The sequence below is a fragment of the Sebastes fasciatus genome, chromosome 6 (assembly GCF_043250625.1).
Source record: "Sebastes fasciatus isolate fSebFas1 chromosome 6, fSebFas1.pri, whole genome shotgun sequence".
NCBI lineage: Eukaryota > Metazoa > Chordata > Actinopteri > Perciformes > Sebastidae > Sebastes > Sebastes fasciatus.
The window spans coordinates 13,937,446-13,950,249 of record NC_133800.1 but is presented as its reverse complement, the minus strand read 5'-3'; the positions used below and the strand labels follow the sequence as shown (position 1 = coordinate 13,950,249).

The window sequence follows — 12,804 nt, the reverse complement described above, 5'->3', positions numbered from 1 at the left end:
TGGTTGCCAGGCATTTACCGTCAATCTCATTTTTTTTCCACACTAACTGCCAACTTGATCGCTGACAACACAGAGATACCATCGTTGTTTTACTATTGGCTCAACAGCCTTGTTAGTAGTGGGAACCAAACGTCAGATATCTTCCACAGAGATAAACAAACGTTAATTTTGGACCCGTCAAAATTTAAAAAAATATTTATTCACAATCATAATATTTTTCATACTTTTATTCTGCACCTTTCTAAAAGTTCTGTGGATGTAGTATTTGTTAAAAAATATTTGTCTACATAAAAATTGTATCAATGTTAAGTGTTGTACCAGGGCCACCCATTCCTGTCAATAACTAGAGTTGTGGCTCCCAACCTGTGGGTCAGGTCCCCCCACAAAATAAACCTGATTTACAGGACAGGAAAGAAAACAAAACTTTGCTCTCTTTTTTTTTAGCTCCTCATGCCTCTAAAATGATTTAATCGCTCTTTGATGGTCACAAATCATTAACTTATGTTGCGTTGTGATAAGAGGCATGTCTTCATTTTAAGTTGTCTTTAGGTAAAAAGGTTGGGAACTGGTCTAAGGCCAGTTTTAGGTTAGTTTACTATTTTGTTCTCTGCCATTTAATTTCAGTTTACTCTTTTCATTTGCCCCTCTTCGCATAAAGGAATGATCACAATGAATTATAATAATGATTTATATATGTGTGTGATTGCATGAATATACTGTATGTGTTTGTCTCTCTGTGTGTCTTTGTGTGATTTGCCTCTGTCCTCGTCTCTATTCAGGTTTGTTTCCAGAGAGAATTGGACGTAATCCAGATGTAAGGAGTTGTCAAAATGGGGTCAAAGGTCAAAAGACAAAAGCTGGGGGTCAAGGAGCCTCATTAAGACTCTGTGAAAAGTCAAGTGTCTCCCTGTCTTCTCCAACCAATAGGGAAATATTGCAAAGGTAAAAAAATATGGAGCCAAATACGTGCATGAATATCAATTTGAATTTGTTACTTTACCTTTGTTTGCACTACAAAATAAACCAGTAATATTCACCTAAATTCAGCTTATTAAATAACTCCTCATCCATATGCAAACATACCACAAACTTGGATCCACAGTTTGATAAAGAGAGCATAACTTAGAAACAAATTGAAACTTTTATAGGAGTGAATGCACTTCCTGTCTCTAAAAATATCAACATTTTTCCAAAATGAATGCATGGCTCTGTCACATTAGCTCTACAAAGAGCACCCGGTGAAATGTTTTCTAAGTGTGATGCACTTTACCGTTGTGTCAAGCTGAACCTCCCCATGTGTGTCCTGCAGGCCTCAGTCATCAGGAGTGAACAAACACACAAAAAGACACACACCAGAAGACACGCCTCTTCATGATGACCCTGAAACAACATCACCAGCTCTGGGTAAGTTCAACATCAAAACTACATGGTGAGAATATCACCTATACAAACACATGAGATGTTACAAAAAAATAATAAATCCAAAAAGCAAAGTCACCAGAAAGTAGGAAGTTTTAATGGGGTTATACTTGTGGTGCCACATAACACAGAATTGCTTCTGTTCCTTTGGATTAATTAATTTCACACTTTATCGGAAAGCAGCAAGTCATAAGATAAAGGGGAATTTTCAGGAGAGTTAAAAGAGTCCTGTGTGTGTACTTGTTCAAAACTAAAACTTGTTCTCACAGTCTCATTATGCAGACTCATCTCCTGTATGGAGACACAAATCAAGTCCTCACAAGGTTTATTTTAAGGTTAAGACTTTCAGTTTTCAGTCAGGTTATGTTTCGTATTGTAGCGGTTAATTATGTAATGAATGTCACAAGTGACAAATATAACAGCTGGATGGAGGAGGGGCTGTTAAACTAAACTGATTATGTGATTATGTCTTTTGAAAAGACTTGCAAAAGCAAAGGTTTAGTAACATTCAATGATGTTTTATTACTTTCCATTTGAACCAAAAATACTTTTATAGCCTCATAGAATATCAGTATATAACTCTTTGTTTGCCTCTATAGATGCACGTCGATGTAAACAAACCAACGTATACAGCGTAAGGAATCTTTATTTCTGCACTTTGTTCATGAGGTTGTTAATCTGCACGCAATATGATCACATTTGTTAAATGCTTACAAAGCCCACGGCACTACAGTATTTCAGAAGAATTTGTAATTAAGAGAATGTTTTGACTTTCTTTAACTGGTAACTTTTTAGATTATGGGCTATTTTGTTTCCATAACATGTCTTCTTTCAGACTAGTGGAAAGAAAACATCCAAAATATACATTTAGGTGTTTATTATGCCTCATTTGCATATTTATACATAACATTTCAGAAGACTTTCATTCCTATCTATATTCTGAAGGTTTTTACAGAGATGTTTGTTCATATATCATCCATAGTCTGATTTAAACAACATTTTATTCCTAAAAACATGGCAAAAATTGATTTTTTATATGGTTGTTGACAGTATTTTCTGATTTAAGGAGTGATGAAAAGACATATCCAAAATCCCCTCTTTAAAAACCTTTGACTCGAACATATCAACAGAATGAAACAAGAATTTTGAACCTGCTTTATCCAATGTTCAGATTTCTGTTCTGGAAATGTATGCAAATTCGCACATATTTGGGGTGTCTCCGCTTGAGAGTTATAACATGTTGTCATTACGTCTGTTAGCCAGCAGGTGTCCCTGTATGTGTCCGCTGGTTGTGTCTTCCTGATGAGGTATGGCTGTCCATCCTGTCTCTGCTGCCTCTCAGTGATCTGTGCAGAGTGCTGCAGGTCTGCAGTCGCCTGCACACACTGGCCACTGACCACACACTCTGTGAGTCACCACGCTGAGCTGTAAACACTTGGTGGGGGGGGGGCATTATTTGTCTATTGAGTGGTGTTAAGTAAGTAGCCTTCTGCTGTTTGGCTTTCAAAAGTTCTGGTTAAACATTGGACATAATTTAATCTGTGGGATGTCCTGAAGTATTTCCAAGTAACTGTGTCACAGCACATGGTGTGTTCTCATGATGTAAGTACATCCAGTGCAATGGCGTACTGTACCACTCCCTGGACAAACATACAGTAAGATAACCCAGACCTGCACCATCACATGATCTCATATCTGTACACACGCTGTAGGTCACCAAAAGAGGTTAAAATACTGAAGATTAAATCTTTCTCTCTCTGAAGGGAGAAATGTGAGGATCGAAAACTGCAACCTGACGGAGCGGTGGTTACTTTGTGTGGGCAGACGTCGTCCTCGCAGTCTGTGTCTATACAGCTGCAGTGGCCTGTCTCTCACCTCCTGTGGCCTGGAGATGTTTTTCACTCTGTGTAGAAACTTTCTGGAGGTAAAGCAGTCAAAATCTGAGCTCATCTAGTCAATTCAAAGGATTTCTCTATTGTGGGGTACTTTATTGATCGCTCAGAGCTACAGAAACACTGTAATGGGTTACGCTGATGAAAGCTTTTGGATGTCTTCCATCACATGACTCCTAATCAATAAGCCACGGTGCTGTTTGTGTTATGTAAAAAATCTTCCACTGGGCAAAAAGCAAGAAATATTCAAAGTTCTGTCATCTGCCAGTCAGATGTATTTTATATTTTTCTATTGACACTGTGAATTTATTGACCCCACATCCTGAATCCATCTGCCTGCTGTCAGTGTCAACAAAACATATGTACAGTACATAAGGTGTCACCACAGCTTCACCCTTTTATTCTGTGAGTGATAATAACAATATTACTAATGGCAACATATTGTAGATAGGGCTGTCAATCGATTAAAATATTTAATCACGATTTGCGATTAATCGCATGATTGTTCATTATAAATTGAGATTAATCGCACATTTTTAATCTGTTCAAAATGTTCCTTAAATGGAGATTTGTCAAGTATTTAATAATCTTATCAACATGGGAGTGGGAAAATATGCTTGCTTTATACAAATGTATGTATATATTTATTATTGGAAATCAATTAACAACACAAAACAATGATAAAAGTTGTCCAGAAACTCTCACAGGTACTGCATTAGCATAAATAAATATGCTCAAATCATATCATTGCAAACTGCAGCCCAACAGGCAACAACAGCTGTCAGTGTGTCAGAATGCTGACTTGACTATGACTTGCCTCAAACTGCATGTGATTATCGTAAAGTGGGCATGTCTGTAAAGGGGAGACTCGTGGGTACCCATAGAACCCATTTTCATTCACATATCTTGAGGTCAGAGGTCAAGGAACCCCTTTGAAAACGGCCATGCTAGTTTTTCATCACTAAAATTTAGCTCAAGTTTGGAGCGTTATTTAGCCTCCTTTGTGACAAGCTAGTATGACATGTACCAATGGATTTCTAGTAGTTTTCTAGTTTTATATGATGCCAGTATCTTCACTCTGGTACAACCTCTGGAAGATTTATTGCGTTAATGTGTTAAAGAAATTAGTGGCGTTAAAACAAATTTGCGTTTACGCTTTACAGCCCTAATTGTAGATTATACTGTAGAAACTGTGACTGGACGTGCACAATTTTCTACTGTCACTTTTTTTAATTTTTTCTCTTATGCAACAGGTTTGAAATACATTTTAAAGACAGGGAGTTACAGTATAAAGGTTCAATTCTCTAAAATATATTTGCATTTTCAGTGTTTTGCTCTGCTGTGATTTTAACTGTAGAACTGCACTGTGTTTTTCTATAAAGTCCACATTATATCTATCTGCTCATTTGTTAATTACAGGAACTCAAGGTCACAAGTTGCACTGGTCCTGGTCTCCATGGTGACCAGATGCTGCCTCTGATTGGTCAGCTGTGTCACCATGTGACCGGTGTGGATGTGAGCTGGAGCGGAGCAACAGACACAGGAGTGAAAGCTCTGAGTGACTGCTGCCCAGGGTCAGTTTTTATAAACACACACACACACACACACACACACACACACACACACACACACACACACACACACACACACACACACACACACACACACACTAAACTAAACAAACCCTCTAAAAACTCACTGAATTATTTAGAATATGCACTAAAATATGCGTTTTCAATCATCAGCCATAATATGGTTACATTTTCTCATTTTATAAATCAGTGTATGTCATCAAAAACTCATAAGCTGAATTAAAATCCACCATACATTAAAAAGCTTCCCTGAATGGCAGGATGTACCGTCATGCTGCATATGTTGAGAACGTTGGAAAGGTTTTGCTGAGGCACATACTGCTTATGTTATAGCTACTTAATTAACCATTCCACTGGTAAACCTGAGTACTAATACAGTACAATAACACCCTATCACAAGAATGTAGAGTTACAAATTGAATGGGAGGATGGACGGACAACTAAAGTGTAAGGAAAATATGAATCCTTCATTTATCTTCCCTGTAGATTGCAACTAAAATCTCTTGTCCTGAACGGCTGTCACGTCACTGATGACCCACTGATGAAACTCATCATGAGGCACAAAGAAAGGTCAGTATAAGAATGTCTTTATTTATTTATTGCTGTCAAAGTGCAGCAGAAGAGGCTTTTGTTTCTGTGTATTTGTCATCTCGCTAGAATGCTTCTTGGTTCACTTCCAGAAGTGGACTTGATAATCACATTTACATTTTCACCTGCCTTGTTAGTGGATAATCAGGATGTGCACACCTGTCTGTTTGTTTCTCTTTGTGTAAGTGTGTTTTCATATTAGTCTGTGCAGACTGGAGGTGTTTGGCTGTCAGTTCCTCACTCCATCCTGTCTACAGACAGTATATGAGGTACTTTATTTTGAAAAGTAAACACTTTATTTTGAAAGGTAAACACAATTTTTCTTGTTCTAAACAGCTAAAAAAAAAAAAGTGTCTAGAAGGTAACCCCCAAATTGTGAAAAACTTTCGCGAGACTCGCTGCCCTACGACCTATCCTAACCTTAACCATTGAAGTTCAATGCCTAATCTTAACCTTTTGAGTTCAATGCCTAACCTTAACCATTCAAGGTCCTTTACCATCTCATAAGAGTTTCACAACTGGGTGTTTTCCTCTAGACAGGACCAAAAAAATAACATGCTGTGCTATACTTTAGCCTTACATAGCATGTCTAACATATATCTCAAACATCCTCTAGCATGTGAAAAGGACTCCTTGTACGTGCTTTTGCATCATGTCTTTATATTTCTTATATATATATTATATGAATATATTATATTAATATTGTCTTTATATTCAACAACATGACATGTTTTCCACTGCATGTACAGTTTGTACAGTTTTTCAGTTTCTGTGTTTCAGATGTGTCCTGGCCTCGAGCATCTTAACATCGGACAGGTGCCAAAAGTAAACACGCACTGTCTCACAGTGATGACATCACAGCTCAAATGTCTCATTTCATTAAATCTCACTGGACTACAGGCGGTGAGTTTGACATTTTGTGACTCAAAATTCCAGCTTTGTATGATTAATAAATTATGTCTCTGAATTTTATGGTACAAAGTCTCAAAGAGATTTAAATGTACTCTCTGCATTTGTCTTTACTGTAAACAGGTCAGTGATGCCACAGTGGACACTTTGCTTCAGAACTCTGTCGACCTTCAGAGTTTGACCTTCAGTTCCTGTCCTGGGGTCACTGACTTGACACTGCACAGCATCCGCAAATACACACCCGGTATCAGGTACAGTACACACAAACTTGAGCTGCCATACCTGTGAGGTATTGATTGGCATTAATTCCCCAGAGATGTACACTAAACTTAACTTAATGTCATCTAACCATATCCCTAAGAAACAGGAACAGAAATGTCAGAAGGATTTGTACCAACAGAAGTAATGTGTACTGCAGGTTTTCTGTTAAATTAGACTCATGTGTGTCCAGTTTTGGTTGGTAGTCTTGGCTAATCTGATCTTGACACATCTTGACAGTTAGCAGCTATAGTGTTTGTATGTCTGTGTGTTTGTGTGTCAGATCTCTGGATGTGAGTGGCTGTAAGGCAGTAACAGATGCAGGAGTTCAGTCTCTGGCTCTGGGATGTAGAAGACTTCAGCAGCTGGATCTCAGCTCCACTGGCACAGGAAACAGAGGGTACAACACACGACAAACTGAGCTGTGTATTTTTCTGTTATTTGTGACAGTGTTTTTTTGACTACTTAAAGGTGTTCAATATGAAATTCAGAGCGTATCTAGTACCTCCACACAGACCTCAAGTGTTCCCCCCATGGATGTATAAAGCTCCCATTCATTCTTATGAAAGTTGCTCAGTGGTGCATGAAGCCGACTGGGCTCGACTGCCGGTGATAAATTACACGGATCTTCCAGAGATCTGCATCCATTGGGCCCATAGAGCAGGCGTAGTGGCGTTTTCCTTTAACTCCGCCTCCCAGCCCTCGGTCCAGCCTCGGCCTGGGGCACATTCACATGAATGGAGGAAGAGAAATAACTCTGGATTTTAGGACCTAATGGTTTTAATAAGGGTTATTCAAGTGTTTATAATGGGAAGTTGATTTACCAATTTTTTTTTTTTTTTAGGGCTTTTATTGCCTTTATTGGTGCAGCTAGAAAATGACAGGAAAGAGGGGAGAGAGAGGGGATGACACACAGCAAAGGGCCACGGGTTGGAATCGAACCCGGGCCGCTGCCAAGGACTCAGCCCACAGAGGTCGCAAGATTTACAGATGTCTCTTTCCCAATGTAAGTCTATAGGAAAAGGTATTTTATGGCCCAATGGCATCACGTGACGGACCCAGAAGTTTTAATTCCACAGTTTGGCCATTACGAAAAATAGCTTCAACGCCCGGCGCTCTTCCCGGGGGCTTGGTTCTCAGGTAAACACTGAGGGGGAACCTGAGGGTAGGCGCTACACTTCTGAGACGACGCCATCATTTGGGACGGTGTTATCAGCTGTAACCACCGCCATGAGCTAGCCATTGGCACAAACATGCACTAAAAGTACACACGGCTATACACAGAGGGAGAGATACTTCATTCTCTGCTCAGGTAGACATTACTGCTCTATATCTTTACATAGAAAATAGTTGTTTGTAGCTATATTTATGCTCTGGATATCATATAGAGCACCTTTAAAATGTGTGTAGTGTTGTCGCCACATCCCTTAGTGTCAGCTGTGAAATTGAAGAGTTAAATGATAAAGTAACTTACATAAATTGTGTGTGTGTGTGTGTGTGTGTGTGTGTGTGTGTGTGTGTGTGTGTGTGTGTGTGTGTGTGTGTGTGTGTGTGTGTGTGTGTGTGTGTGTGCACGTGTGACAGGGTTACTCTGCTGGCAAATTACTGCAGCGGACACCTCCATACTGTCAAACTCAGTTTCTGCCACATCACCTCAGAGAATATAGTGAAGCTCTGCAGATGCTGCAAGAGGTAAACACATGCACAAACATGCACAAATACATTTTAAGATACTGTAAGATTAGATTTATTTTTGTAAAGATATTTTATACAGTGTACATATTGTATTCTGCTCTTTAAGTTAGAGATGGATCTATATGGTTTGGCGCACCTTGCGTGCTTGTGGGATGAGTGATGGTTAAGATTGGCGGAGGGATATGAAGTGAGGTGCCACCTTTTGATTTGTCCTACGCTGAGTTGAGTTTTTAAATGTGGATCCTGTTGAACAGACCAAGCTCTCCCCGTGCTCTTGTTCTACCCACAGCTCTACAGGAGTTTAATTAAGTAATAGGTAAGGTTATAGTTAAGGTAGCAAAAAGCCTGCCTTACAATACCTTGATTTAGATTTAAACAGATATATGAATGTATCTGTCTTATACTTACAATATATCTTTGGGACTTTCATATGATATACATGACCATTTGCAGTGATCAAAATAAATACTACTGTTTTGTGTAATTTTCTTGGAAAACACATCAGCTGCTAGTGGTGTAATTATGGGAGTGATATGCCAGTATAATCAACAACAAACAGCTAGCTGTGTCTGATAACATTTCTCTGAAGCTAGAAAAACTAAAAAAAACTGTGACATATACGCACACAGCTACCCTCATTTGCTGTTTCTATGTTTCTCTCTCTTTAGGTTGAAGGTGCTGCATCTCTACGGCTGTGCCCATCTCCCCGCTGAGAGAGAGATCAGAGACGTTAACGCTACTGTTAAAGTTTACCCTCTGATATTAACATGACTTTAACATCTGCACACAACTAGACAGATAAACACAACATATCAAAGAGCAAAATTTAATTTTTAGTAATAGTAGATCATCTTGAAAATAATCCAAACAAAGAAGCAATGTCATAGCAGTTTTACTTTTATTGCATTTATTCCTCAACAAACACAGGGCTTTCATCCAGGAGACGGCTGTTTGTGTCCCTTGTGAAACCAACAACGTGTTGTTTCTTTTTGTGTTCACAGCATTAAACCTGCAGTAGACAGAATATTTTCGGCATCATTGGTCAAAATTTCCATAATAACCTTTCAGCATATTGTAATTCAAGTGTTCTGAGAGAAAACTAGACTTCTGCACCTCCTCATGGCTCTGTTTTCAGGCTTTAAGAAATCTAGCCTGTGACGGGAGACTTCACCAATCACAGGTCATTTCAGAAAGAGAGCGTTCCTATTGGCTGTTCATTCAACGGAGGCAGCTGTCAATCACTCACAAAACTCTGACCAACGGTCAAACTAGGCAGCGCTGATCAAATATGAATCAATATTCTGTTACTATAATGCCTATTTCTCGCCTCAAATGTTTTCAGAAATGTCTTGTAGTGTACGGATTAGCAATCTAGCAGATGCCATTAGGACCGTTTTATAAAAATAACTTGTCTTAATCATATGTGCTTCAATTGTACCTACTGCAGCTTTAAGTTTCACTTTCACATTACAGACTTCAAACCAAATCATGATATTTTTTTTCTAGACCTAACTAAGTGGTTGTCTTGGCTAAACCCAAGCAAGTGTTGAAAAAAATGAATTCACAACATTAACCATGTGTTTACTGCGACCCTATGGAGCGTCATAGTTTGACGCGCTGGCCTACCCAGTGCGGTAGAAAGTGACGGCAAGGGGCCCTGACAAAGCGTCAGTATGTAACGAATTAGAATGAGAACATGTTGTTCCACCCAGAGACTCTATTACCTGCAGGGCATGGGGTGTTTCATCTCAGGATAATCTAGCTCTGATAGAATCTTTAAAAGGGTTGCCTCGAGTTTTGATCAGGCTCGTTAACTTATTATCTTTACCATGGCTCAGTTAACTTTTTGTTAATTTTTTTTTGTGAGAAAAAAGTCAAACTTCCTCAACAGATCATCTTTTACTGCTCCTCTAAAACAAGAAAAGTTTAACATGCTGGTTTGTGTGTATAGCAGCTGCCGCCAGCACTCTGCACAATGGCTTCCCATGCATGTCACTTTGAATATTGAGTACAACATTTAAAGATAGGAAATAGAAACAGTAGACAGCAGATCCTGGCCACACTGATATCTTCCTCTTTTTGGCCTGCCTGCAGGGTTTCTTCCACTCTTTCATGGCTTCAACAGCTTGTTAACACCGTCTGTGAGGTTTCCAAAAAAATTTGGTTTTGTCAGGAGTGTCCACGTGTTGAAAAAGGAAAAAGATAGAGGAGGAGGGAAGATATAAAAGTGAGGTAACTGAGGGATTGAGACTTTATCTTGCAGTCTTTCAGCGACAGGATATTTTCAAACATGGAGCAGATTGGTTTACTTGCTCCCTCCAGCTGGCTTCCAACCATCTCTGATTCTCACCAAAAGGAAATGCAAAGTATAATTTAACTATTTGACTTTGCTGTACTATTCCAATTATCCTAAAGCCAAATTAACGAAGATATTTAAAGCAAAACTATGGCATCAACAAAGGGCATGAGCAAGGAAGAAAAAGACCGCCTGACTTCACTCTTTCACGTCTACGATGTGGATAATTCAGGGAGCATTGAAAAACAAGAGTTCCTTACTATTTGTCAGGAGCTACATGTTACATCCCAAGAAGCAGATGGCATATTTAACCGCCTGGACGTCGACAACGACGGCACAGTGACCTTAGAGGAGTTCATCAGTGGCTTTAGAGAACGACATCAGGAGGAAGAAGATGACGCAGAACCAGAGGACGAGAAGTCCTCTGAGGACGAGTTTCCAAACAACAAGGAACAGGTCATATCCAGGTGATATCAAAGTCACATGTTTGTTTTTAAAAGTACATGTAATAGTAGAAAATGTGCAAGGAACTATTTGTCACCTTTCACAGACATGTATGCCTGAAGGGTGGGATTTTCTTTTGTTTGTGGAATTTAAGGAAAATAAGAAAAGAAAAACCTCATTACCACATTACAGTGAAATAAAAACCTGGATCTGACTGTAAATGCAAGTACCTGACGCCTCCCAGTTACAAGTAAATAAATGTATCTTTAACACAATGTGGAAAAACATGAAAGGCTCAGTGCCAAATTCAAAACAGGATCCCAGGCTTAAACAGAATACACAAGTTCATGCATACATCAATATACGTTTTAGTTCGTTTGTTTTACTTTTGAGCTCCGTGTAATGCAATAGAAACCTTCTCAGAAAGTAAATCATTAATTAAAGGGGAACTACTATGCTCATTTCCATGCATACTTGCATTCTGGGTTTTCTATTAAAACATGTTGACATGCTTTAATGTTAAAAAAAAAAAATCATTTTGCTTTTCACATACCGGCTGTGCTGCTGCACCTCTTTTCACCCTCTGTCTGAAACACTCTGTTGGAGCTCCTGTTTTGTTTGAGGGTGTGAAAAACTAGCCGTTATGCAAATGTGTTACTCGGTGACATCACCACGTTACGGAAGAAAAGGCAGGACTTAAAGCAAGGCGTTTCAGGCAGTTCAGGAGCAGTGTTTCTGTTGGGGGAGAGTAACTCCCTTTGGCGTGGACTTCGGGCTTTGTAACCTTGCAGACCTTTTACATGCACAAAAAACTATACAACACAATAAAGGAAAGGGGAAAAGCACAATAAATCGCATAATAGGAAAAAGTAATTTTATTGATCTGAATACGTTTTACACGAAAATTACATGGAGTACAGTACATTGTGTGTCAATGTTTACGTGTCTCAGGTAATATAAACTTATTTTCTTGGGTGTTTTGGAGATTATATCCTACAGGTATAATCTATTATATCATACAGGTATAATCTCTGCTTCTATCATTTCTAAAGTTTATTCATCCTCATACATCATTACATCACATGTTCGCTCCAGATACTTTAAACGAGACGCGTTCCGAATAAGTTTATATTACTCATTCATCTGTGTAAAGACAGTTCATAGAAAATATAAAGCAACTCATGACTAAAAGTTTAATTGGTTAACACTTTAAATCACACCTCTATCTATGTCTACGTAATTTCAATACAGCCATACAATACAAGTATACACGGTTATTTTGTGGTTAGAGAAAAATACAACCAAAGAGGGTATGGAAATGCAAACATACAGCCGTTTTTAAACTCCTCATACGTGTGAAACGGGGTTGGGGCCTTTTTTGTATCATGGGTATGATGTTATAATGCACCAGGAAAAAAAAAGAAATAAATCACAATTTTACTAAACATAGCCTGAGACAAGTGTACAATATGCACACTCCACAATGAAAGCACTTTCATTTGGCCTGAAGCCCAGACCTCCTCTATTGTTGAGGTGAGAGAGTTGAGTGAACACACACCTCACACACACACACACACACACACTGCACACACACACGTACACACACACAAATACATAGCACACAGTCAGTGATGGCTATGGCTTGTTACCTGAGTCAGGCACAGCTGCTTTTCTGTCCGTCCAGCTGACTGCTGGCTGAAACAAACCGGTG

The 12,804-nt window shown here is 39.0% G+C and overlaps 1 protein-coding gene across 5 annotated transcripts in view; it reads left to right on the top strand.

Moving 5' to 3' along the window:
- Positions 1–12,804, top strand: part of rasef (RAS and EF-hand domain containing) — a 37,736-nt gene that overhangs the window by 2,032 nt on the left and 22,900 nt on the right. For 2 of the 5 annotated variants that reach the window (XM_074637758.1, XM_074637757.1), the window contains exons 1-2: positions 7,529–7,664; positions 9,022–11,116. In XM_074637758.1, the coding sequence (XP_074493859.1) occupies positions 10,800–11,116 (317 nt within the window). In that variant the 5' untranslated portion in view covers positions 7,529–7,664; positions 9,022–10,799. Of the gene's footprint in view, positions 1–779; positions 943–1,309; positions 1,405–2,018; positions 2,054–2,678; positions 2,827–3,182; positions 3,344–4,730; positions 4,886–5,389; positions 5,474–5,693; positions 5,761–6,271; positions 6,395–6,523; positions 6,652–6,941; positions 7,059–7,502; positions 7,665–8,242; positions 8,351–9,021; positions 11,117–12,804 lie in introns of those variants that run through there. The other 3 variants (XR_012594253.1, XM_074637754.1, XM_074637756.1) reach the window with 3 other exon arrangements.